Below are 27,125 nucleotides of genomic sequence, written 5' to 3' on the forward strand. Positions count from 1 at the left end.
GTGCTTATGGTAGATCCTAAAATGCGGAAGAAATAGCGGCGATCTAGAAGCTAGTGGGTACATTTTCTAATATCCAAAATTATGTTCATCTTCTCGCCCCGACATCAGCTAGCACACAACTGACTTCGCTGAGCATCTTATCCAATCACAGTGGATCTCAGTCATTGCTTTGAAGGCCGAGCCCTCACAGTTTTAGTATAGTCCTCGAAGTTGTATGCTGTCCGACTTTGAATTCTCCATTTTCATCTCCATGGTGGCTAGTCGACTAAGGATGTTCACAATATTTCTACGAACTATTTTCGTTCCAGCTGTCTCAGTTCTTCATGAAATTCTCTACGAACTTGGATTGAAAGTATGGAGCCGGCAGATAGACCTATTAACTGGTAATAGAGAGGTTCATTTGAGCCAGACGTATACTGAAGGTATGTGTATGAAGGGAGATCTGATAAGAGACCTCCCTTGCACAATTATAGTGCGTTACAGCACTATGCTTCCGACTTTCCCCGGGTTACCATGTTGAGCTGCGCAGGCGCTTGCCTGAGCAAGCCAAAATAGCATGAACTAGTACGCATCGGTGGCGAATGAGACCAAGGGGAACCGAATCAGCAGAAAGGAGTTGATTGAATGAAGATCATCAGCATGTGTTTTGAGTGCAGCAGGTTGAAATACTCTCGGTGATACTCGATGCTTACAAAACCAGGGTTACGAACTTGACCGTATAAACTATACAAATGAGTAGCCAATATCTTGCTGTAGTAAGCTAGTTACCACTCCATGCGCTGACAAATTCACTTGGTGGAGCCTGACCCGCGCTTTGGCGAGGACTAGATTAGACGTCCCCGTATGACGGCATCATTCTGCCCCATGAAGTCATTGAATCTGTAACGCCAATAAAAGGACAGGCACAGCTTCGGAGTTTTCTTGAGCCTTTATAAGTTGTAAGGTCACCAGGCATCTTGTTTCCAGTGCTTTCGGGGGCCTGACAACCGGCATCTAGTTTCGATCGAATTCATAGCTTATATCTCTTGACTCAGTGATGCTTCGATCAGTGCGGCAGCTTTCCCTGCGAACTGGCTTCCTACTAGCTGACCGGCCATTTTCGGTTATGTCAACTCCGAGGAAAGACAGCGATACAGGAGCTCCTCGACCTACAGGATCCCTGGATCTGTACGTCATTGTTTCCTAGGTTCCATCTGATTCCCATTGTTTGTTTTCTGTTTCTTGTGCAAATAGGAACCAGGTAACAATCTGTAATACTGAAACAAAACTAACACATCTAGACGGGATGAATTTAGCCAACATGGGGCTGCCCAAGAAGCCCTTTACGTCCACAGGCATGAAATGGAAAAGTAATGAAAAGACCCCAAATATTGTGGATATTTTTGAACCCTGGTTAACTTCTTTCCCCCTTCCTTTCTTTGGCAGGGTGAAACTAATCAAAGAGAAATTGAAAATTCTGCAACCTCATCTCGAGGAACTGACGAAACATATGTGTGTGCTCTTTCTGCGTCGAGAGACATGTTCAATTGGCTAATAGTTCATCTCCGGCTGCCTCTCTAGTCACGACATGACCAATGACCAGGAAGGAAAGAAAGACTAGCTAAATCTGCTTTCCAAAAATCAGAACTCAAGTCGACGACTATCTCCTTATTCATGGGAGTACAAGCAAGACTATGTCGTGCTAAATTGCAGTAGCTGGTATAATTATTTCATTATTTCATTAATTCACCCCAAATCCTGTGCAGTAATTTAGACAGTGAACGGAGTTATGAGAGTCCAAGCAAAGTACAAGCGACGAGAGCTAGTTCAAAATGGGCCATGTGACCAATTATCATATCGAGTCTGTTCAGTCCCAAAAGCGTTAGTCTAAACTAGGGGCGATGACGAAAGACGCGCCTGATTAACAAGCGTCATCATCTTTCAGACTTCAGCTAGTGCCCCATCCAAATAACTTCTATACAAAAAGCATCTAGGCGCTGCGTCTGGGACTAGGCTTTTTCTCATTCTCACCATCCTTCCTGGGTTCTACTCGGGCAGTTTGATGACTCCATCCATACTTCTAAAAGTCTCTAACCTGCGGCTGTTCTAGTTTTTTACTCGCTCATGTAAGATTGCCAGTGAGAGCAGTTGCCCAATATGGCACTCGTTCAGATATCCCTAATTTGGACCTTGTATGTATTTGTGGTAGCTCTCCTGCTTATAGTCGCTGCTGTGTTTGTTCATGTTTACCAAACTCCTCGATTTCACCATCCATCTGTTACTTTCACATGCGTCCTCGCGATCACCAGTCTTCTTGCGACGCTGTTTCTTCTCCCGGTGGACGTGGCGCTTGTTTCATTAACAACCTCGTCCAAGCTTGGCCGTCGGAAAGACTGGGCCACGCAGGACGAGGTTGACAAGATCACCTCCTCCTTGACAGTTGCCTATGATCTCCTATATTCCTTGGACGTATTGCTTTGTCTCCTGGGAATTCCATTTGCGTATTTCTGGTACGATGAATATGACGAGACTACGACAGAAACAGGTCAGCAAACAGCTGGGCAGCGGCTTTGGGGCGCCCTCAAGTACACCATGTCATTCGCTACGGTTGTGATTATCCTGTTCCTTGTCGGATTTTTTGTCCCAGTGTCAAGGAATAAGAATGGTATGGACCTGGATTATTTCAAAAAGTTATTCAATGAGAATCGTGAGCATTTCCGACCTCCCCTAGGGATTTTGGGACCGCAAAGTTGATACAAATTGACAGATGGGGAACGTGCTTTGACTTTTGTCCTTGGGGTGCTGACGACCATCGGAATCTGCCTCTATGTCATATATACCTCCTCAGGTCTCGCGCTCTTCCCAATCAGCTTGATCAAGACCGCCCCATCAATCTCCAGCATGCGCTTGCGAGCCAGAACGGCGGTACATCTCGAGACAAATCGTGAGCGGCAACGTCAGCTGGAAGGTTCTTGCGGAGGAAATCCTGATCTCCTATCATCCAATGATCGCAGGGAGCTCAATATTCTTGTACGGGAGGAGAGGACCCTTATTCAACGACAGCGCCTGGTGGAAGAAGCTCAGGGCGAATGTTGGAGCTGCTTGGTGAGGGCATGGTTCAAGATCGAAGCGATTTGCCGTCCCTTCAAGCTCCTGGGTGGCATTCTACTACTTTTGGTTGCGTCCATTACATGGGTATCTATGCTTTTGACTTCTGTTGACAAAGCAAAAAACTCGATCTGCAAGATCCTTTGTGGATATATCCTCGGACACGTCACTTTTTTCAATCCCGTTAACTGGGCTCTTGTCCAATGCGCTAATATCTTTCCCGTTGACTATGCTATTTTCACCGTGCTTGTGCTTTTTTTCTTCTGCAGTTCTATTGCCGGGATTGCTGCAGTGGGAATCCGATTCTTGTGGATCAGAATCCTTCAAATCCGACAGGGGCACACGTCTCCCCAGGCTCTACTCCTAGCGACCGCTATGTTGATGCTGATCATCTTAGCATTAAATTATTCCATTTTGATGGTAATTGCTCCGCAGTACGCAACATTTGGCCCACAAACTTTCTGTGATCGTGCGCCTGAGCCGCCGCTGCACCAGCCGGACTGCTCAAACAACAAAGATCTCATCAAACCATGCTCGGAGCTGGCAGACAACCCTGCAGCACAGCGAGTCTGTACACCCTGTATTGGCAGCACCTTGCTTAATCGTGTCACTCTGAATTTTCCTTTCTTCGGCGCCGTGTTCTTTTGGGCGCAATTCCTCTTTCTAGGTAGGGGTTTTTTTTCTTTAATTAGCCCTGTCCTAGTCAAATGGTTCTCGAGCTAACGATGTATCAACAAAATAGGCTTTTCCCTTATCACCTTTCTCACCTCTCTGGTTCGCTTCCCGAATTTGGGCGAGAGGCAGCTCGGCGAAGATGCCGAGGAGCCCGAGGAGGAAGGATTATTGGCTAGCACTAGAAGACGCTTTAATGCCTCCTGGCAGGACATCACTGGCAGAGCCAGCGGGAATGGCTCTGATGAGTGACCCTATGTACGGTTCATTTCCCAAAAGTTTCATGTCCTTGCAAAGTGTGAATTAACTGTCCAGTAAACTCGCAGATCGCAGAGAATTGATATACGATGAATTGTTGTCCGAGTTTTACGAATTGTGACTGGGGCAAGAAGCCCGCTTTCCAGGAGAAGATCAGATCTCGCAGAATGTGGAAAATGGCATGCCAGAAGAAGCTGAATTGATCGTCTACGACGGTGCCATATATAGAGGCTAGATCCCTTTTACGTTCTCGTGGAGAGAACGACATAACGGACATGGTCCAAGGGCCAACCTCTCTTGATATATACCCGTGGCTTTGACCACCCTCCCGTTGCACGTGAGGGTGGTCCAACTTCCAACGTCAAAAACTTTCCAACGTCAAAATCTACCGAGTCCATCAACTTTCTACTACTACCAATCGCCACCACCATGCCTAAATCTTACGAAGAAGAAGAGGGTCAAATTGAAAAGGCCTTAGAAGCTTATAGTTCTGGTAGAAATCGGAATCTATCTGCATTGGCGCGCGATTATGGCGTATCCTACTCGCGCCTACGGCGCAGAGCTAATGGGATCTCTTCGAAACTTGGCAACAAGAACCGCCCACGACTGCTTACTGAGGCCCAAGAAGCTGCAATTGTAAGGGTAATCGATAGCTTACGCCGGTACAATATCAAATTGAACGGTAGAGATATCGAGGACTATGCAAATCTACTACTTTGGCGCCAGTACGAAAGGGACCATCCCGAGGCTACCTTACCAAAGACCACTGCAGTCCTTCCACGATTGGCTAAGGCCAAAAACCGTCCCCCTGGTCTAAAACTAGTTAATCACCAATGGGCCTATTCGTTTATTAAGCGAGTAGATCCTAATTTGGTACCGGTCGCTGATGAGCAGATCTCATCGGAACGTGCGCGTATTACTGCTGCCGAAATGCAACATTGGTTTGACGGACTCGAACCAGTGATTCGGCAGGTAAAGCACTATAATATATTCAATTTCGATGAGACTGGCTTTATATTAGGCCAACAAGCCTCTCGATCTCACTCAATTGGGCGTAAAGGGGCTAGACAGGCACGATCAGAGAAGGCGGATACTCGAGAGATGCTTACTTCAATTGAGTGTATATCGGCTGACGGTCGAGTAATACCACCCTTCTTTATCTTTGAAGGCTCTGTGGTTCTCGAGAGATGGTTTGATGAGCCATTGCCTAACGATTGGGTAATCTCCGTGTCCCCTACTGGCTATGTGAACTCGGAATTGGCATTCGAATGGCTTCAACACTTTGATGAACACACTATAAATCGCGTTGAAAAGGGTATGTCAAATGAAATCGCCGAGGATTTATAGTATTTAGAGGCTAACCTCGAAGGATTTATGTAGATGAGCCACGCTTACTACTATTTGATGGGCATACTGCGCACTTAACAGCCGAATTCTTCGAGTACTGCGCACAGGCCCGAATCCTTCCGTTCTGCTTCATTTCTCACGCCACACATCTCTTACAACCTCTTGACGGCGATGCATTTCTTACGTATAAGACCTACTTCCGCAACTGGAACCGTACGGTTACTTAATGGGGTGGTAATCCTACCGATAAAGCGGTCTTCTTACGGGGGATACGTGAGATTCGCGATGAGACCTTCACACCTCATATCATTCGCGGAAGCTTTAGAAAGCGATGGATCTATCCATTTAACCCAGAATTAATAGTTAAACCCCTTACCGACCGGGAGGAAGACGAATTTATACCGCTCCAAGGCTTTGACCAGGTTGATGGGGACGATGCGCATGGTATTAATCGTACCCGTGAGCGTACCCGCTCATCCCAATCACCTACACTCTCTTCAAGTTCAATTGAGTTACCAAACACCCCTCGGAGTGTAAAGAAGAGCTTTACCAAGCTACAAAGAGTAATTAAGAGTCCTTTGGGTGCCGAAAGTGAGAGAAAAGAGAAGGTTATCCGGCGAATTGAGCGCCTCGAACGCTTTACTATCACCGAATTCGAAGAGAGTATTATCAAAGACTCGGTGATTTCGAAGTATAAAAGTGTACAAACCGAATTCACAAGCACCAACAAGTCGAGGCGTCAGATTACTAAGGTTAAGGTCCTTACACCGCGCGATGCAAATAGAAGGATGGTTGAACGGTCGGAAAAAGAGAACCAGGCGTGGGTACGGCGGGTACGTAGGGAAAATGCTCGGAAGGCCGAAATTGATAGGAAAATCGCTGAGGCAGAGGCTAAAGCGGCATTTGACGGAAGTATCGATAGTATGTTCGAGCCCTTTGGTATTTTCAGGGTGGATACTGAAGGGGACAGCTCGTTGATGGTGTAAATAGTTAGTTGGTAGGTAGATTACCTTACCCATGCGCAGCGAAGATACACGAATATCGCGCGCCATAAAAGTCCAATTGCATTTTCTCGTTTTCGCATATATTATACTAGTATTTAAGAAGAATTCCTACTATTTATTAATAAATTTAGGCATGGTTGTGGCGCTTGGTGGTATTACAAAGTTGGTAGACTCGGTAGATTTTGACGTTGGAAAGTTTTTTACGTTGGAAGTTGGACCACCCTCACCCGGTAGGGGGAGGGTGGTCAGAGCCACGGGTAATTCGAATCTCGTCAAACGGTGTTGGTGAAAACTGCTCAACGACGGAATTGCTGGAAGGGACGCACTGGTATTTGCTCAAACGTTGACGGTCAACCATCATTTTTTTTTATGACCGCCCGTGTTCCACTGACAATATTTACTTTGCCGCTTCTTGTTCAACAGTGAGAAGTCGCGCTATGTAAGGTCGGTTCTGAACGCTTCAGCTTATTTGCACGTGCTGTAGTTCAAAGGCTGTTGATTAACAGCTATATTCGTTCTTTTTTCATCACTACATTTTGCGCCGTTAAGTATGTTCAAATAACAGTGTTCAAATCAACACGTAATTTTCAACGGTCACGCCTACGACTTTTGGGGACAAACTATGGATACCATCACCATTATTCGGCGAATTTGCAGGAATGAGATTTGATTACGGAACACACGACGATCAATTCGGTCGGGCAAATACAGAACAGTATCAAGAATCTATAGTCACAAAATTTGACCATCCTCTGATACCGTTATTCATAGAGTGGTGACATTTCGTACAAAGATGCTGTAGCTTTAAAGCTTCTCAAGATTTTGATGGAATTCACCGAGTCTGACCAGTGAAAGGTGTTTCAAAATGATCTCATTTAAGCTACAAGGTGAAAATAATAGAGTATCAATCTTAGATATAATGACAAATACTGGAATCCCGTTAGTTACTTGTTGATATCCGTATAACATGAATACCTGCCCGGAACAACTAACGTAATTCACCAACGAGCGAGCCACACGGCCGAGCGGGCCACGCCAAAACATCATACTAAATCAGATATTTCATAATTTATATTTCAACGTTCGAAGCTAATCATCTAGCCTTAAGTTATCTCAATATTTAATATACCATCATACGTATTCTCCCTGATACAGGAAATATTCTACGGTGCGATAATAGAGATAAGTATATAAGTATATCTACATCGGTCGGTGGTACCGTAATTTTGGTATTAAGTGTAAATAATCAAATTCTGAATATATCAGCTATACTTTACTATTAATAATGCTCAAAAAGAATTCTCTATCAAGAATCAAGTAAGAATCAGTTCTCGTTGTTGATATACAATGACCTAAAAATTTGCCTCTAGTATGATGTTCTGGGGTGGCCCGCTCGGCCGTGTGGCTCGCTCGTTGGTGAATTACGTTAGTTAACGTAATTCACGGCCGACCGGGTCACACGGCCGACCGGGTCACCACATCCAAAATCGCGTATTCCTACCAACCTACCTAATTCAACCACCTACCATGCCACCGATTCGCACTGAATCTAGCCATAAATTGGCCAATCAAGAGGGCAGGATCCTATTGGCTCTTTCTGATTTGAAAGATGGCCGTGTTAAATCTCTCCGCGCGGCAGCGAAGCTATACGAAATACCCTTCGCTACACTGCAAGCGCGCGCCGATGGCCGAGTCTCACGCGTTGATAAACGCCCATCTGGTCATAAATTGACCCAAACCGAAGAGGATGCGCTTGCTGAGTGGATAATCTCTATGGATTCACGTGGAGCAGCGCCTAGACCGGCTACTGTGGGAGAAATGGCTAATATCCTACTTGCTGCGCGCGGTAGTAACCCTCCGTCTACTATTGGTGTTAATTGGCCATCAAGCTTTATTAAACGCCGCGATGAGCTTCGATCTCGCTTCTCGCGAAGATACGATTACCAAAGACCCCTAAACGAAGATCCAAAATCGATTCGGCAGTGGTTCGCGACCGTACAAAGTGTGATTGACGAGAACGGTATACAACCGGAGGATATCTACAACTTTGATGAGACAGGCTTTGCAATGGGCCTTATATCTTCGCAGAAAGTAGTTACAAGAGCTGAATACTACGGTCGGAGGTCTCTTCTACAACCAGGAAATCGCGAATGGGTTACTGCGATCGAAGCAATCTGCGCAGATGGCTATTCACTACCGCCATGTATAGTCTTCAAAGGCAAAGTGGCTATTGCGGGATGGTTTAACGAAAATCTACCGAAAGACTGGCGAATCGAGGTCTCTGCTAACGGTTGGACTACCCATGAGATTGGCCTACGCTGGTTACAAAAGATCTTTATACCATACACGAATTCGCGCGTACGAGGTCGGTTTCGGCTATTAATCCTTGACGGTCATGGTAGCCACCTTACACCCCAATTCAACCGAATCTGCACAGAAAACGATATTATACCTCTTTGTATGCCTGCGCATTCATCGCATCTACTACAACCACTAGATGTTGGGTGTTTTGCAGTGGTTAAGCGCGCGTACGGTCGCTTCGTTAGCGATCTTGCGCGTAGAGGATATAAGTCCAGGATTCGCCACGCAGACTCCAGGGAGCCTCGCCTACCCTGGGAACATCTAGTCTATTCCCTCCTGCTACCAAATTGAGGGTTGCTCCGTGAAAAATACGTTTTATAAATAATCTCCGACCTTTCATAGATTTAGTTTCGGTATGGAAAGGCGACCTGAATATTTATTACTCTTGAGGATTTCCTACCGAATGAGTTACAGCTGGTTACCTAGCATGAATAGCTTGCTCTAAATTGATACTGTATTGACAGGTATTGTGAAATTTGATTCACCCAAGCTTCTTTGTTTTTTAGCTAGCACCGGTAAAATGTTGGAATTGAGGGCAATCAAAATGTGCGGTATAGTCGGAAATCCCAACGCCGGGATGTTGACGTCGGCTAAGGCATGTGGAGCCGTTCAACATCAATACCTTCAACACCTTCAACACCTTCAACACATCAACACATCAACACATCAACACATCAACACATCAACACCGTCAACACTTCAACACTTCAACACCATCAGTACCAGTATCAACACATGACCAATATTTCCCCTTATTCATAATTGCGTGTGAAATCAATTCGACTCCGGTAGTCGGGGTTTTCACCTACTACTGTAAACGGAGACTGTTCACCCAATTCACTTGACAAACTGGAAAAAGGTCATTCCTGCTGGCTACTTTATCTTTCTCTTCACGTAGTCCGATGGATCAGAGTGGTAAATGGGATGATAATGGCTGTAAGCAATTCGAGAGGTAAGTAGTATACCAAGTATAGTTCAAATTAATATAGAGTGACTTCAGGCACCCGTCATTAAAACATAACTATTGAGCATAGTAAAATTACGTGAATTGACCCAATTGGTGGGATCTAAAAGGATGCCAGAGCCCCAAGTATTTCATAGCGAATGCTGGTGGCATTATGCCATGCTTTAGATGGTTGGCCCTTGGGCTATTGCAAAACACCGCCTCACTATCGGCATGATACGGAAGTACATCGTGTTATCTCCAAGAGCATGTTATCTCGTTGGGCTGTATTCTGGTTGAATAAGACTACATACATTACCACGTAGGCTTTATGATGAAATCCTATGCTGAATAGTCTTCAAAGACTTTGAAATGCCTTTGCTTTTCCATCACCCAAAGCGTGCCTGAAGATTCAATCACTAACATGGTTAATTGCATTAAATAAGTCATCTTTGCTCACAGACCCAATGCACATAGTTCCAGAGCTTAGAAAATGATCGATTCTCTCGTCCATCGCGACCCGGTGAATATGATTCATGAGCTACAAAAATAATAAGCCTTAAGCCAGAGAAAAAGTGAAGATCTTCTCATACCATATGACGGTGCTTCGGCCGACGGCAGTTCTTGACACTTAACGCTATCTGGCGCAACCTCAGGAATGTCATGGAGCCATCGTCTAACATTTCCGCAACTGCTAGAATCACTGCTCGAAAGATTGCATCGTGTAGTAGCTCTCAGACGTCGGGATTTTCCCCAGCCCTCTGAGGTTGTCGCCCGCCGCGATGGTCTGACACGACCAAGGCGACGTTTTCGTATGATATGGTATTTCTTCCCTCGTAAGGATTCAACCGACCGTTTCACCCCAACTTGTTCCAAATAGGCATCAGGGCGAGCGATCCATGGAAGTTCGCTATTCTCCTTTAACCAGGGAAGAAGGTTATCTTCCTCCCGTTTAGACCACGGTGTTGCACTGCGCGAGTACATAGTAATAATCTTGACCCAGATGGTTGGAGGCTGGTTATGACAACAAATAGAGGACAGGTAGGTAGGCTTTGTTGAGCTTTAATCCTCTCGTGTCGCATAATTTCATACCTGCTCCATTTAGCAACAGAGCGCCTCACAATTAGGTAATATATTCCGGGTGTTCAATTTAGGTCAACTAAATTGATTGACAGAGCCCGTTTTAACGTTGACAACAAAAGTAATTTTCATCGTTGCTAAAAAGAACCGGGGACGTACTTCACACGCTTTTGCCAGGGAGGTGGAGAATGTAACGTCAAATATACTTCGAGGTCAACCATAGGACTAAGAACAAATCATTTATCATGTTGATAATTAAACATCTCAACGGTGAAACGAAGGGTTTCAAGTTAGCGCCATTCAACTTCATGCATACATGGCTCTGTACCTAGTAGACACAATCTGGTTACTATCTAATAGGACAAAGTACACGTTGAGTTTATAGGACCATCAACGTTGACCTGAGAAAACTTCAGACGGTCTCAAACTAATCACAACATATAGTGCCGGAAATAGAAAGTTTAGAAAACCATGGGATTTTTGGCTACAACTCAATGGGCAACGAGTTGTGAATTAAAAGCAAAAAAACAAAATACCGTAGCTCGATTTAAGAATCTATATAATAGCCCTCATCTAAACAACGTGAAACAAGAGCCACGCGACCTCTTCCCGGGTCCTAGACGCCAACATGGGAGCAGTTCGAAAGTCTACGTATTCTACACGACGGCCCGATTTTCGGAGACAACTATAACGTGCCCTAAGCCTGTCCTCTTTTAAAACAGTGGAGACTCATAGTGCGTCAAAGTCATCCGCTAGTGGCACTACCGAGGACCAGCTATCAATTCACTCGGAGAACGATGGATCTAGCGTGTAAAGCGGCAGTGTTAGTAGTAACCACGAAGCCCAGATTGATCCTACGTTACTTTCGACTGCTCGAGATGTGGAAAAGATTAAAGGTCAGAGAGATCTTCCTGAGGATCGCGACCTAATTGCCTTAGAATGTATTACAGAGTAAGTATCACAGCCGTGACCTTTGAATTACTTACGCTAAGATTACATTTAGCAAAGGCTAGATGTCCGAATGAAGTAAGCCGATCTAGGGTGCATTATCTGAGGGAATTTGTGCGCTAAATATTGACATAGGAATGTGGAATCCTCCATAAATAACCAAGAAAGCCTGAATGAAGTGGTCCGCAGTGATTTGGCGAACATCCTCAGTCGATTAGCTATTATGGAGGAGAAAATCAGCAAGGCCGACCTAGACGAGAGGCAGGCGTCTTCGGAAAATCGCCAGACCGAGCGAAGACGGGTTTCGAGGCGATGAACGAGACCTGTTTCAGTCATCAGCCTTTTGCTACTCCATGAATTAATCTCAATAATGGTGACCTCGTTACTTTGTGATTATAAAGGACTATCATATATTTTGGTTAAAAGACTGGTAAAAATCGACAGTTTAAGGGAATCGACGTTCTGAGTATGGCATTCGCCGATAGCTGATCTATAATAATATTGCGAACTCATGCACTGCATCTAGAACGCGAACCCTTATAAAAAGGGGAAAGATGTGGTATCCGGAGAACGGCGAGAATTAGAACTGGAGGACTGAGGAAACTCTATATAGTACCATAAAACTTTTACGAGATCGTAGATCCCGGCCGATCATGATTACCGTCGACAGTTTGAAAGTATTTCGGGCACTCTGCCAGGTAGGGAAGGCTAGACTTTGCCTATGATTTCTGTAAGTGCCGACCCATATTGCGTATCGAACGCTCTGAGGAGAATCTGTGAACCTTAATTCGGTGGGTCAGACTCAATTGAGTTTTTGGAGTCATTTAATACGAGGGCCAGACCGTAAACCTTGATCGGCGGTGGCGCGGAACATCCTCTGGAGAAGAATTTGCCATTGCGGAAGAGATCTAACCAAAGGTGAACAAAGTACGGGCCTAGCGGACCCCTTTACCGATTTCCCCCCGTGCGGCCCGAAGGGCAGGCTTTTTCAAACGTGGGGCGGTCCCACAACCAGAATGTTGTGCGTTATGCATTATCTCTATAAAGCATAGTTCTAGAAGGACTCTGGCCTACGTAGATTTCTGATATTAGAACATGTCGGCTTTGTTCTAGATAAATCACATTTAATCCTTAGAAACTAACTCAACGGCAAAGATATAATCGCACCACAACTATAGCTATTCACCCTATAGTAAGGGTGGTGTTTTAGCTTATAGTTGGCGCTTGGCGGGGCAGAATGGAATATTCGCCTATTCCGGAAAGTTCGGGTAGTGGAGTAGAAATCAGAGGCTCTGGTGCGCTTCCTTGACCAGGCCACATCCCATGCACCACTCCAGAACCGGGTAAATAGGTAGCTAGCTCTCGGTTTTGAATCGCTTCCACACTCCTCCAGAACTGCGTGGCAGCTGCTACCAGGTCACTATGTGCCTGATACAACGCCGGCTGGATATCATTCTATGCCACTTGGCCCTGTATGGTGGAATTGAAAGACTCAAGCTACTGTTGCAACTGACCAGCCTCCATATGCAATTTTTTTGCTTCGCCCGAGAGTTTCTCGTTCTCCGCCAGTACCTTTTTCAATTTGGCTATCTCTTCTGCCTTTTCCATTTGGAGCTGCTGAATTTTCTGGGTACTTTCAGTTCGCTCTCGGTCCTGGTCCTCCCTGGCCTTGTCAAGCTTTTCTTGGGCCCTGTCCATGTGTTTGAAGTATTCTCTGTGAATTGACTAAGTGTCTTGGCTGTCGCCTTCTCGAGGTCTTTTGTGTGGGGATGGTAACTTGCAGTCAAGGTTAACATGGGATCAAATATTGTGAAAAGGGCGATTAAAAGGCTGCTTTTAATTGACGGATTCAAGAAGCTGAAGAAACCTACCTGATCTATAGCCGAGCGCTTGACTGATCGTAGTACACGGTGTTCGGTGGTGTTAGAGGCAGCTAATCGTCGCGAATGAGCTCTTGCTAATTCGCGTATGTTACGGTCTGCCTTTGATCTTGAGCTACCTGTCTCAGTCTGCGTAGACTTAATATTGGGCTGCATCGTGGAATTTCAGCCGAGGATAATTAGAAGTTCGCGAGTAAGAAGAATAAAGATGATAGTCGCTCCCCTTACTGGGGAACTGATCGATTATATATAGGTGATCATAACACAGAACATGAAACATGAGACGCCGCTAGCCAGAATTCAGGCCATGCAAATGCTGAATTAACATCAAAATGTTGCGCCTTGGTGCCATTGAGACAACTTACTGATGGCTGGGTACGGCGGACGATATCGGCCAATCTCCAAAACCCCTTCCCGCCCTTACTACCGCCCCCATAAGTAGACTAGCCTACTAGGCCCTTGTCACCGCCCTTAACTATCTTATATAACCAATCAATCACCTAATCCTCCTCCATCACCATCGAATGCTCCTCCATTATCATCGAATGCTCCTCCATTATCATCGAATATCACTATGCCCCGGCCTTCTGTTAACCTTGATCCTTACCAGGAGGAAATTACTAGGCTTGTTTATGCGAATTCTACCAATGAGGATATCTGTGCTTTCTTGCTAAATACATATGGTATTAGGATCTCTCCTACTACTTTATGTAGACGGCGAAATGCATGGGGTCTTCATACTCCACGGGCTTACTACCAAAAGGATACTCCTAATGAGATCAATCGTAATCAGATAGTATATAACCTTCTTCAGCTATCGTTAGATACGCAGGAAATCCTTCGTCTCTTACAAAAGAAGGGGATACCATCATCTGAACGTTCTCTTTATCGTATACGGCAAAAGCTTGGTGTTAAGCTACGTGTTAACGATGCTGCTGAACGAGCGTCTCAGGAAAGAATTATTGAGAGGATTCTTACTGCAGAGGATCAGATTGGAGATATTGAAGGATATGGCCGACGTTACCAGCAAATTCACCTGCGTAGCCAGGGAGTTTTCATCGCAAGGTAAGTATCATATGGTCGTGTTTATCGGTCATATAGTCGTGTTCATCGGTCATATGGTTGTGGTTATCGGTCATATGGTCGTGTTGGTTAGCGATATGTTTACTAACGATTATATAGAGATCGTGCCTATGAAATCTACCGAACTATTAACCCAGATGCGATTGATGACCGCCGGTCTGGCTTTCAACGCCGACGAGGTGCCTATATATGCGATGGGCCTAATGCAATTTGGCATCTTGATGGCTATATGAAATTAGAACCTTTTGGTATTGAAATCTACGCAGCAATTGATGGCTACTCTCGATATGTTATATGGATATATATCGGGATATCTGCACGTACTGCAGTAAGTGTCCTTCGGCAGTATCTTGATTGTGTGAGATCGAATGGGTATATACCACGAAAGCTTCGGGTTGATCTTGGTAGTGAGACGGTATTGATTGGTGATGCCCATCTTACTCTACGAGAATCGCTTCTATCACCATCGAATACTCCTCCATCACCATCGAATGCTCCTCCATCACCATCGAATGCTCCTCCGTCACCATCGAATGCTCCTCTATCACCATCGAATGCTCCTCCGTCACCATCGAATGCTCCTCTATCACCATCGAATGCTCCTCGATCACCATCGAATGCTCCTCGATCACCATCGAATGCTCTTCCATCACCATCGAATGCTCTTCCATCGACATTATCATCAGTTTCTCGGTTTCGAAACTACTTTATCTACGGGCGTAGTATTGATAATCAACGTATTGAATCCTGGTGGGGGCAGCTTACACAGTCAAGTCTCTTCGTCTATCATGAGTATTTTAATATACTCTTAGGCGATGGAATCTATTCAAAGCAGTGCATTCCTGAGCAGGTAAGCAGCGGTATATCCTCGACAATTTAACCTAGTAATCCCTACTAAAAGATGTCTAGATAGTACTTCTTGCCATCTACATGCCTATTCTACGAGCTCGCATTCAATCATTCGTGAGCAGTGTATGGAATGTACACCCGATTCGTAAACAGCCTAAGCGGCCACATGTCGTTTCTGGTAAACCAATGATGAATTACCACTATCCTCCCGAAGGTATTCCTGATTGTAAGGAATCTTTTGACCCTTCTCTTCTCCAGAGGTATGATTCTATGGTTAATTCCTTATATTCTATGGTCAATTCCTTCTATTCTATGATTCATTAATCGTATACTATGATTCATTGATCGTATACTATAATTAATTCATCTTATATTAGGCTCCAGGAGGATGTGGCAGAATGGGATCCTGCTGAATACCTTCCACCTTCTACACTAGCTTGGTGCCGTCTACAATTGATAGAAATTGGCCAGCAAGAAGTGGGCGAGCCGTTTGACCCTGAAGACCCTCTCATTCAGCTTCTAGGTGATAGAAAGCAGCCATATCGGAAGGTATATGAGACTATGCGTGCTCGGGCCCTTCTACACGACCAATTAGGTACTTTACCTATATTAACACTAAGTATAAAACCTACCGGTGCATTCTCATGGGGTCCGAGCGCCCAATGGCATCAGGGCGCATAAGCTACTTAATCTATAAGATTAGAAGACGGCATAGCATATTCTCTCTTTCATCGAACATATTCTCTCTTTCATCGAACATATTCTCTCTTTCATCGAACATATTCTCTCTTTCATCGAACATATTCTCTCTTTCATCGAACATATTCTCTCTTCCATCGAACATATTCTCTCTTCTATCAGGATGGCATCTGAACTATCTATCCCCCTCGCTACTCTATAGGCTACTCTTAAACAGCTATTAGAGACTATATCGGCAGCTATAGATCCTTCTTCATCTACATCATCATCAACAAGAACACCAACAGCTACACCAACACCATTATCATCATCGATATCTGATATTTCGACATCAGCTTCGCATATTCCAGCATCAGCTTCGCATATTCCAGCATCAGCTTCGCGTATACCATCGCAGCTCAATTCGCGTTTTGGAATGCTTTCTAGTACTACTAGCCAGGTTCGCAGTGCTTATATTGGACGCCCACAGGCAACTATACCGCCACCACCACCAGAAGAGGTCACAATCAATGTATCCTTCTATCTATTAATAGAGAGTGAGGATATTATACCAATTGAAGGTAATATACTATCTTCCCTCTATCATATACTTCTATATTCTTACCATTTACTTCTATAGGTGCACATATCTCTACCAACATAATTCCTTCGCAGGAATAGCTCACTATAGGTAGTTTTGCATACTCTCTGGTACAAAAACTATGTTACCTACCTATTAATTTCGAATTCAACCACGACGATGAGGCATTCCTAGCTAGGACGGTTACACAGTATACAAAGAAAGGACCATTAGAAGCGCAGTATCTCCTACCTACTAGTCCATCTGGGTCTACTAGGTGGACTTCTGGTCAGTTATGCCGATTGGTCAACCAGGAGAAGGGGGCAAAGGTCTTCTATGTTATTATAAAACGATCAAAAGAGACCGTGGAAAGGATGGCACATGGACTACCATCTCGAGCTACGATATCAATTGAAAGACAGCTAGGATCTATGGAAGACCCGGCGGGCATCATGGAAGACCCGGTGGGCATCATGGAAGACCTACCACGAAGGAAGCGAAGACGTGCTACACCACCACCAGTGACGCGGCGGAACTTACGTCGGCGACTACAAGGATGACAGAGACTATGTATTTATACTAGAGGAGGGAATTACTATTGTGATACATGGCACTTGCTACTCAGGAATGAAGCCGCAACATCGGAAATAATTCCTGCTCTATGTATAGGAAGAACCAAGTTAATTGGAAATCAACTTGGACTTCATGCTGTATATATAGCCTCATATACTTCCTCAAGAAGAAGAATTAAGCTTCCTTTTGTATTTACAACAGGTTATGAGCCCGAGTGCAACCACTCGGGTACCGTCTCTACCCACACCGAGACCCATTCAATTCTTTGACTTATGATTATATATTACCCCGCTTCCTCAATATCATATCGGCTCTCGTCCAGGACTCCCCTGACCGAGCCGTCACAGCCATTAAGCCTCTGACAGGAAGCGATAACTACGCTACCTAGAAGCGCCTCATAACTTCCTACTTGAAAGCCAGGCAGGTCTAGGATATAGTGTCGGGCGACCTCCAGCGTCCAGATTGCCAGTTCAAATATACCAAGCCAATCACGGCGGATATCACTCCGCTTGTGGAGCCCCACCTTAATAGGGCGGTGCGGCAGAGGGCCATCGAAGCACGCCTCGAAGTGGAGGTCCAAGCTTTCGAGCGTTATAAGGAATAGTCGCGGCGCGAAGCCGAGGCCTACCATATCATCTTCCGGTATCTATCGCCCAATATCAGTATACACGTCGCGGGACTAGAGACATCCCGGGAGCTCTGGAATGAGCTGGAAGAACGATATCGGCGAATGGAGCTAGCCACGTTTTGCGAGCTGTTCGCCCAGCTTCGCGAAACCACGGCCGCCCGATACGCCAGCACACGGGAATTTGTCGATCGTATGCGGTTACTAGTACACCGGCTAAATGCCATTACTCCGGGATCCATCAGTGACCGAACACACATCGCGATTCTGTTGACCTAAATCGGACCAGAATACGTCCTCGTCGTGGATACCATCCAGAACGACAAGGACCCGGTCAATCCAACGACGATTGGAAACCGTCTCGCCAACGCCGAGCAGACGGTATAGCGAAAGGACGCTACTACGGTCCCGCACGGAGTATCAGGACCCTCAAACAACGCCTCTATTAATACGGTGTAGAAGACCGCAAAGAAATGCACCTACTATAAGAAGCGCGGCTATATAGCCGTGGACTGCTAGAAGAAACAGCGCGAATAGCAACCACCAAGGGACCATACCCTAAAGACGGAAAGGAGTGTTTCTGGCTCACCAAGACATAATTTACAAACCATACCAGTAAGCCAGAGGGAAGAACGGTAGGGCCCGCCGACTTCTAAGAGACCGCGGATTAATATCGTGAGGGCGAGGGTAACGACCCTTTATACCCACGCGCCGGCTTCCTCCTCTCGGTGGATCCTAGATTCGGCCGCTACCAGCCATATCTATTAGGATCGGAGCTACTTTATTAGCTTACGGCCGTACCGTGAGATGTTAGACACGGCGGGCGATCCAGTAGAAGCCGAAGGGATTAGTACGGTGAAGCTCACGCTCCGGGGGAAGTCCAGCCACCCCCTAGTGTTAAAGAACGTGTATTTCGCGCCACGTATCGGGATGAACCTAATCAGCGTGCCGAAGCTATTACGCGACCGCTACTCGGTAGTAGCGCACCCACAGAACGTCTTTATACAGCGCCGAGGACGAACCGTGGGGACCGCCTACTATGCGGAGGAGGATCTATTAATCCTACGGTGCCATGTGAGCCTAAGATCCCGAGAGCGAGTCTAACTAGCGAGGGCGCCGACAAACCGTGGGCATACAGATCCCCTAGAACCGCAGGCGGTAGTCATGGATGTCGACGACCCTCAGGAGTCAAGTGGCGTAGGATACGCATCGCCAACCTCTAAAATCGGTAGTAAAGCTCGGATACTCGAAGAAGATACGTGCATAGGAGTGAACCAGGCCTCCGAAGCATTATAGCACGCTCGGATAGGACATCTAAACCGGGGTGACTTAAGGGTAGTCCTCCGGCAGACCGGCACTCCGTACCGACCGCTAACGCACAGCGAACTACTAGCAACGCCGCAGTGTCTAGCGTGTATGTCGGGTAAGTAGCATCAGAAGAGGAACTCCCGTGTAAGACGGCCACGTCTGCACTCGTCAAGAATCTTTAAAATGATCTATTCGGACATTATGGAAATACCAGTTACTAAAGATGGCTCTAGGTACGTAATCACCTTTACTGACGATTATTCGCGCGGCTCCTGGGCCTATGCTATAAGATAGAAATATGAAGCGCTACAGAAGTTTCGACAATTCGAGGCCTAGGTACACCGACAGTTCGGCGCCCAGATCAAAAGGTTCCTCACCGATAATAGGAGAGAATACTTACCGATCGGAATACACCTCGAGTCCCAGGGAGTTAAGTTTAACACGTCGCCGCCATACTGTAAAGGGCAGAACGGGCTGGCGGAACACACGAATCGCACTATCCGGGAGCGGATCAACACGCTCCTATCCGATGCGAAACTTCCTCCTTCCTAGTAGACCGAGCTCTTAGACACGGTAGTCTATCTTAAGCTACGCGCGCCAGCATCAATCCTACAGAAGAAGACACCGTATAAAGTCATCTACGGGAAGCCACCCAAGCTATTACATCTACGACGGATCGGCTCCCGCGTATAGGTATTGATCCCTAAAGAGCATCGGGCGAAGATCGGACCACGATCGTCAGAGTGCCGACTACTCGGGTACTACGAACCCAATCAGTATAAGCTTTATAAAGTACACTCTGGAAGGACCATCTTTTCCCGTGATGTCGAGTTCGATAAAAGGACCCCTATAGCGCCACTCATCGAGGGGGAAACAAGCAACGACCTCCCGGATAATACTCCTCCATCACCTATCTTTCCTAAACTAATACTACCTCCATCTGGTGGGCCACCTACGCCGCCGCCATCTCCTAACAAACTAGAGAACGCTACTCCTTGTGAGCGAGTTAATAACGTGCCGTCTGATTCTGAACCGGTTAATGTTCCCTCACTAGTCAATCCAATCTAGCACGAAACAGAGGCCACACAGGACCTTAGTTATTCTTTGTATAGCCGAAGACGAAGACCTTCCAGGCGTCTCTTAGAGTCTCTAGGCAAGGTGTATACGACAGGGACATTGAATGCAACTATCGCAAAAGACGTGGATCCTCTGACCTTCCACGAAGCTGTATCAGGACCCAATCAGCTAGAATAGTGGGCTGCGATCCAGAAAGAATACGCTTCTCTTCTCGAGCATAGCACATAGGAGAAAGTTCCACGAAATAAAGTTCCCCCCGGGGATCGGATTATTGGCTGTAAGTGGGTATTCAAGACGAAGACTAATAGAATCCGGAAAGCGCGATTAGTGATTAAAGGCTACCGACAGAAACATAGCATCGACTATCACGAAACCTTCGCGGCTATATCCCGAATAGATTCGGTCCGTAGCATCGTTACGAGTGCCGTGCTGCGTAGGTGGAAACTCCACCAATTCGATACCGTCACTGCGTTCCTCCACGGTGATATCGACTCGTCAATCTACATAGAGCTACCAGAGGGCTTTAAGGAAGATGGATACGTTTGCCGCCTTCGACGCTCCTTATACGGACTAAAGCAGGCACCACGGATTTGGTACTAATACGTCCACCGTGTCCTAGTAGCTCACGGCTTTACTATAGCCCAGTCCGACAACTATATTTTCTATAAGCCTAACTATGTCGTCTGCGTGTACGTTAACGACTTTCTAGTCGCAGCCGCGGACGACGCCGAGATCCAGCAGCTTCGAAGGGCCTTAGAATCGGAGTTCAAACTGAACGATCTAGGAAAGCCGCGTTCATTCCTAGGAATTCAGTTTAACTTCCACGCGGACAGATCGATTTCGATTCACCAACATCAATACATCCAAAAGGTCCTCTCTGACTTTTGCATGGAGACCTGTCAACCGAAGTCTACACCGATAGCTCCGAAAGTTCTCCTAAATAACGTTCCCGACGGGAGCGACCTAGATAAAGATACGAAGGCTCGGTTCGGGACCGCAATCGGATCACTAATGTATCTTATAGTCGGTACGCGCCCTGACATCGCGTTTACGCTTAGGACGTTGAGTCGTTTCACATCCCGACCGCAGTCGCATCATCAAGCCGTACTGCAGAGACTGCTACGCTATGTCAAGGCCACTCAATTCTATCGCATCACATACCGCAGCGGGCAGTTGATCGGATACACCGATGCCGACTTTAGTGGCTCGGTCGTCACTGATGGTGCATACTCCACGTCCGGCTATATATTCAAACTTGCGGGAGCACCAGTTTCCTGGTCGTCCAAAAGACAGGGGGAAGTAGCGACGTCCACGACTCACGCCGAGTATATTGGCCAATACAATGCCATCCTTCACCTACAATAGCTCCGCACGTTCCTAGCAGAGACCGACCTATTTCGATCGCCGGTGACCAACATCATGGCTAACAACCAATCCGCCATTGCTCTCTCCCGTAATCCTGAGTTTCACAAACGGACGAAGCATTTCAACGTGAAGTTCCATTACCAGCGAGCTGTTCTGAATTCAGGAGAGATTAGTCTCGAATATATTCCAACCGAGGAACAAGCAGCTGATGGACTCACCAAGCCTTTAGGGCCTTCTCCATTTATTAAGTTCTGCAAGCTTTTGGGAATCTGCACTGAAGAACACATGAAGGAAGATGTGTAACAGGGATAGCGCTCTTTCCACTATTTCTCCTCTTCGAGGTTTTGAGTGGTTTTACCGAGGCCTGACCGATGTGCATATATTCAGTATCGCCTCGCTAGCAAGGCGATCCTGAGGGGGAATGTTGTGATACATGGCACTTGCTGCTCAGGAATGAAGCCGCAACATCGGAAATAATTCCTGCTCTATGTATAGGAAGAACCAAGTTGATTGGAAATCAACTTGGACTTCATGCTGTATATATAGCCTCATGTACTTCCTCAAGAAGAAGAATTAAGCTTCCTTTTGTATTTACAACAATTACTACTGTCGGTAAATCATGTACTTAATAGTTATATAATTTAAATTATCCTTTTATTATATCAGTCCTTAATGACGATAGAAGAGCATTCAATGGCGATGGAGGAGCATTGGATGGTGATGGAGGAGCATTGGATGGTGATGGAGGAGTATTGGGTGATGGACTTAGAAGTTTAGATGTAATTCTGCCGTTTTTCTGCCAGTTCTATCTAGGGGTTTTGGAGATTGGCCGTTATCGGCCGCCGTATCCCGAGGCCTTAGCGCGGATCTTTTATTGATTGGCCGATATTAATTTGAGGGGCGTTGAACAATTCACTGTGTATAATACCGTATTCCCTTCCGTAAGAATGGACTCACCGGTGAACATTAGGTGGTGAACCCCCGAAGAAGGCAGTATCATATAATACATATTGTACGGTGGTCGTCAACTTTGCATTCTCCAATAAATAAAAGAGCCGCGCTAAGGCCTCGGGAGTGGGACTCGACTCAAGAAAGCTATCCTCGGGGTGGAAGCAGATTTCGCTAGTGACTATACCACGAGACACGATCGAAAAGGAAAAGGGTAGCGTTGATATTGACTCTGAATTGCGATTGTGTACCGAGCGGAAGCTAACCGCGGATCAATGGAGGACCCACCTACAAGGGCTACCGAATCTCCTCCCACAAACGGACGAGGATCGGCAGCGACCCCTACACTGGAGGACCAGGGATGGTCGACCGCACCCCGCACGAGAAGGCAGACTCGCCATGGAGATAATCACGGCAGTACCGCCAAGCTCGGGGACAACAACGGACGTGTCACGACCAAGGAAATCCGACAACTCATCGAGAACCTAAAGCAAATCATACACCACCAAACCACCCTCATCGAATCAACCAAAGCGGAGCTACAGGAGGTCAAGCACGACCAGAATATCCTCCAAACCCAGAACGAGAAGCTCCATAAAGAAATTCGAGCGCTACGAACGCAAGTTGAAGCGCTACCATCAACACCCCCGGTCAGATCCTGGGCCGCGGTGGCGGCTAGCAACGGCCAGCAGCATTCTCCTATGAACCACCTACGCACCAACAAAGATCAGAACTACGTCCGAATCAACACTCAGCGCTCGTTCGTAGACCCAAGAGACAATAACAGCGACGAAAACACCTTTGGCCGATACCTCCCAACGGAGGCTGCGAACGCCCACATCCGCACGGCGTTGTTGAGCGCGCCGTCAACACAGGACGCCTAGGTTGCCGGTATTAGCACCACCAAAACAGGATATGTGATTCGATTCAAGAATGCGGAGTCGGCGGACGCGGCCCGCAACAACATCGAATGGCTGAACGAGCTCGGAAATAACACGAAACTCGTTAAGCCACGGTTCGGCGTCGTCGTGCACCGTACTCCGACAGAGGACTTTGATCTGGACAACGCAAGCACATAAGCGATCGAGAAAATCATGGAAGAAAACGAGCTGACCGAGCGGGGCTTCTAAATCGAAGAATTAGCATGGCTAAAAGCCAGAGATAAGCCACTAGGGAAATTTACGTCCCTAGGAATCTGGTTCGACTCGGCAGAGGGGGCAGAGCGGATCCTGGAACGCGGACTACTAGTTAGCTAAAGATATATCGATAGCGTGGAACGACGTGAGATCAAGAAGAAGAGATGCTTCCGGTGCCAACGGTTTAGACACCTAGCGTGGTCGTGCAGGGAAACCCCACGCTGCGGCCACTGCGCCGGCCACCACCTCCGTGAGCATTACCCACCTGGCGTGCGGCCACGATGCCTCGACTGCAGTGGGGAACACCAGACTAGTAACCGTCAGTGTCCGACCCCCGCGACATCCAACCCCTCTCAATGTTAGGGACCAATTTACGCGTATTACAGTTGAACATCATGAAATCAGGGCCGCGGATGGAAGCCCTTATCAACGACCACTAGAGCCAGAACCTGGATATACTCTTGATCCAAGAACCATCTATCACTACCTATCAAACGCACGTTAACCATAGCGCCTAGCGGCTATACCGACCGACTATCGAAACCGACGCAGTTCGGTATCGTAGCCTGATCTATATTAACCGAAGTATCTCGACCTCCTCACATCGGCAGATCACCTACAACCATACAGACCTTACCGCAATCAAGATATGGACAGCAGACTCTCAAATAATCATCTTTTCAGTTTACATCCCACCCGTACCGCTGTTCACGCCTAACGGGGCGTCAGCGGAACCAGCACTCGCAGCAATCCAGAACACAATAACCACCGCTCTCCGAGACGATCCAAAGCTAGCGAGCGTGATCCTCTCGGGTGACTTTAACCGTCACTACCCGACCTAGGGTGGCAATCACATCCAACCGCAGTTCATAGAGGACGCAAGCGAGCTAATCAACTTCTTCCAGGCCAATGGCCTACATGGCTGTCTCCCCCGAGGAACAGCAACATTCTGGTCTCTCAGCGACCCAGGGAAAAACTCCATAATTAACCAGACTGTAACGAACCGGCTAGATCTGCTAATAAAATGTCATCTGCACCACGATAACTATGGTTCGGACCACCGTGCCACATACTCGGAATAGAGCTTAAGAGCCCAGCGTAAACCCACCGCCAAAGCGAAGAAAGCGTACGAACGAGCGGATTAGGGCAAGATTAGGACCGAAGTGCTCCTGCTGGTTAGCCCATGGACAGAGATCAAAACGAGACCAGCGCTGGATGCGATGGTTAATAAGCTCACGGAAGCGACCGCAGCGGCAGTGGACAAACACACCCCTGACCTCCGACCAACACCATACTCTAAACGCTGGTTCACGCCAGAACTCAAAATCCAGCAGACTAAAGTTAATCGCTTACGCCGGAGGTGGCAAGAGAGCTACGCGGAGCTTAGGCGACACCATACACGTTCGGCGACTCTCTTCCAAGAGATACAATAGAAACGACGTGTATAGACCCGAACTATCGAGAAAGCTAAGGCAGCGCATTAGAAGCAGTTCCTGGACAAAGCCGGTAAGGGGAAGCTCTGGAAAGCGGCTATATACATAAAACCGAGAGAGACCTGGGGCTATGTCCTAGCCTTACATATCGACGTAAATGAGATCACGAAGAACGAAGGCAAAGCGCAGGCCTTCCTGGACGCTTTCTTCCCCGAGATGGACGAACCCCACGAGGATCCGCTAAGCCATCTACCTCTGGAACTACCGTGGCAACCGATCACCGCGTTAGAGATTCAACGGTCTCTTAAAACCGCAAAAGGCTCCACAGCCCCTAGCGAGGATAGCTTACCGACGCTCGTATGGAAATACCTTTGGAAGCCCCTGAAAGAGATCATCACTAGAATTTTCACTGCGTCTATCAACCTAGGATATCACCCAAAGCGTTGGAGGAGCGCGAAGATCGCGGTGCTACGGAAACCCGGAAAATCGGACTACTCGATTCCCGGAGCCTACCGCCCGATTTCACTCCTTAACACGTTAGGCAAGTTACTCGAAGCGGTTATAGCTCGACGACTATCGTACTTCGCCGAAAAGCACGGTTTGCTACCAGACACGCAATTCGGAGGACGACCGGGCAGGATAACCGAGTAAGCCCTACTAGTCCTTACTAGCGCAATCGACCGCGCGTGGCTTAAATATAAGGTAGTGACCCTCATCGCTTTCGACCTGAAGGATGCCTTTAACGGGGTCAATAAAGTGAGCCTAGATGCCCGCCTCCGGGCAAAGGGGATCCTAGCAATAGCGCGCAGGTAGATCGCAAGCTTCATGAGCGATCGCCACGCGAGTATAGGATTCGACGACTTCCGCACAGAGGTGACCCCACTAGCGAATGCGGGATTAGCATAATGCTCGCCTCTCTCCCCGATTCTGTTCGCGTTTTTCAACTCCGACCTAGTCGACCAACCTATCACCTTTCGCGGGGGCGCATCAGCCTTCATCGACGACTACTTCCGATGGCGGGTAGGCCGTTCGGCCGAGGAAAACATAGCCAAGATCCAATCGGAAGACATCCCACGTATCGAAGCATGGGCCCGACGAACAGGATCCTGCTTTGTAGCGGAGAAGACCGAACTTATCCACCTCACTAGGAAAAGAGGTGAATAGCTCCAGGGGCAGGTAGTCATGGGTGGTATGGTTATCGAAGCCTCGCCTAAAGCTAAGCTGCTAGGAGTGATCTTTGACTAGGAGCTTCGGTGGAAAGAGCACGTCTAGCAGGCTATAAAACGAGTAACCAAAGTGACTATCGCACTAAGCGGGTTACGGCACCTACGGCCGGAACAGATGCGGCAAATCTACCAGGCCTGCGTGACGCCGGTCGTAGACTACGCGTCGATAGTCTGGCATAACCCACTCCGGGATAAAACCTACCTCCGCAACCTAAACACGGTCTAAAGGACCGCATTGATTCGCATCTTGTCAGCGTTCAGGACGGTAGCCACTATAACCCTGGAGGTCGAGGCCTACGTCCTCCCCACCCACCTCCGTCTCCGCCAACGAGCTCAAAACACCATCGTAAGGCTCCACACACTACCTCGGAGCCACCCCATCTGGAACGCGCTGGTACGAGCCCAGAAACGGCGGAATAACGTCCCATCGTATGCTCGCTTCCCGCTGGCGGAAGCGTTAAAGACGATGGACCTAGAAAGGTTAGACGAACTAGAGACGATTGACCCAAGACCACTACTACCGTAGCGAGCCGAGTCCTTCACTGAGATTGAGGTCGAACCGGACCGGGAGATAGCGAGAGAACGTGCCGAAGCAGTACGGGCCACATCCGACTTGGTCGTCTACTCGGACGCTTCTGGACGAGACGGTCACCTAGGAGCTGCC

The 27,125-nt window shown here is 47.2% G+C and overlaps 7 protein-coding genes across 7 annotated transcripts; 6 read left to right on the forward strand and 1 right to left on the reverse strand.

Moving 5' to 3' along the window:
* Nucleotides 1-2,136: 2,136 nt before the first annotated feature.
* Nucleotides 2,137-4,011, forward strand: N7496_010649 (uncharacterized protein; the record flags this gene model as incomplete). Its single annotated transcript, XM_056703562.1, has 3 exons — nt 2,137-2,686; nt 2,747-3,754; nt 3,830-4,011. The coding sequence occupies 3 exons, from the start codon at nt 2,137-2,139 to the stop codon at nt 4,009-4,011; spliced, it is 1,740 nt and encodes a 579-aa protein (XP_056552562.1).
* A 435-nt stretch (nt 4,012-4,446) lies between these two features.
* N7496_010650 (uncharacterized protein) lies at nt 4,447-6,350 on the forward strand (the record flags this gene model as incomplete). Its single annotated transcript, XM_056703563.1, has 3 exons — nt 4,447-5,332; nt 5,398-5,577; nt 5,617-6,350. 3 exons carry the CDS (start codon nt 4,447-4,449, stop codon nt 6,348-6,350), a joined length of 1,800 nt encoding a protein of 599 aa, XP_056552563.1.
* Nucleotides 6,351-14,863: 8,513 nt separating this feature from the next.
* Nucleotides 14,864-15,340, reverse strand: N7496_010651 (uncharacterized protein; the record flags this gene model as incomplete). The annotated part of the gene is made up of 2 exons (XM_056703564.1): nt 14,864-14,888; nt 15,105-15,340. The coding sequence occupies 2 exons, from the start codon at nt 15,338-15,340 to the stop codon at nt 14,864-14,866; spliced, it is 261 nt and encodes an 86-aa protein (XP_056552564.1).
* Nucleotides 15,341-18,073: 2,733 nt separating this feature from the next.
* On the forward strand, nt 18,074-18,487 carry N7496_010652 (uncharacterized protein; the record flags this gene model as incomplete). The annotated part of the gene is made up of 3 exons (XM_056703565.1): nt 18,074-18,161; nt 18,258-18,349; nt 18,428-18,487. The coding sequence occupies 3 exons, from the start codon at nt 18,074-18,076 to the stop codon at nt 18,485-18,487; spliced, it is 240 nt and encodes a 79-aa protein (XP_056552565.1).
* A 645-nt stretch (nt 18,488-19,132) lies between these two features.
* On the forward strand, nt 19,133-19,570 carry N7496_010653 (uncharacterized protein; the record flags this gene model as incomplete). Its single annotated transcript, XM_056703566.1, has 3 exons — nt 19,133-19,227; nt 19,308-19,391; nt 19,510-19,570. The coding sequence occupies 3 exons, from the start codon at nt 19,133-19,135 to the stop codon at nt 19,568-19,570; spliced, it is 240 nt and encodes a 79-aa protein (XP_056552566.1).
* Nucleotides 19,571-21,241: 1,671 nt separating this feature from the next.
* On the forward strand, nt 21,242-21,734 carry N7496_010654 (Ty1/Copia family ribonuclease HI; the record flags this gene model as incomplete). The annotated part of the gene is made up of 1 exon (XM_056703567.1): nt 21,242-21,734. The coding sequence occupies one exon, from the start codon at nt 21,242-21,244 to the stop codon at nt 21,716-21,718; it is 477 nt and encodes a 158-aa protein (XP_056552567.1). The 3' UTR covers nt 21,719-21,734.
* A 38-nt stretch (nt 21,735-21,772) lies between these two features.
* On the forward strand, nt 21,773-22,021 carry N7496_010655 (Ty1/Copia family ribonuclease HI; the record flags this gene model as incomplete). The annotated part of the gene is made up of 1 exon (XM_056703568.1): nt 21,773-22,021. The coding sequence occupies one exon, from the start codon at nt 21,773-21,775 to the stop codon at nt 22,019-22,021; it is 249 nt and encodes an 82-aa protein (XP_056552568.1).
* Nucleotides 22,022-27,125: the final 5,104 nt, after the last annotated feature.

The sequence above is a fragment of the Penicillium cataractarum genome, assembly GCF_028827025.1.
Source record: "Penicillium cataractarum strain IBT 29864 chromosome Unknown utg000008l, whole genome shotgun sequence".
Lineage (NCBI taxonomy): Eukaryota > Fungi > Ascomycota > Eurotiomycetes > Eurotiales > Aspergillaceae > Penicillium > Penicillium cataractarum.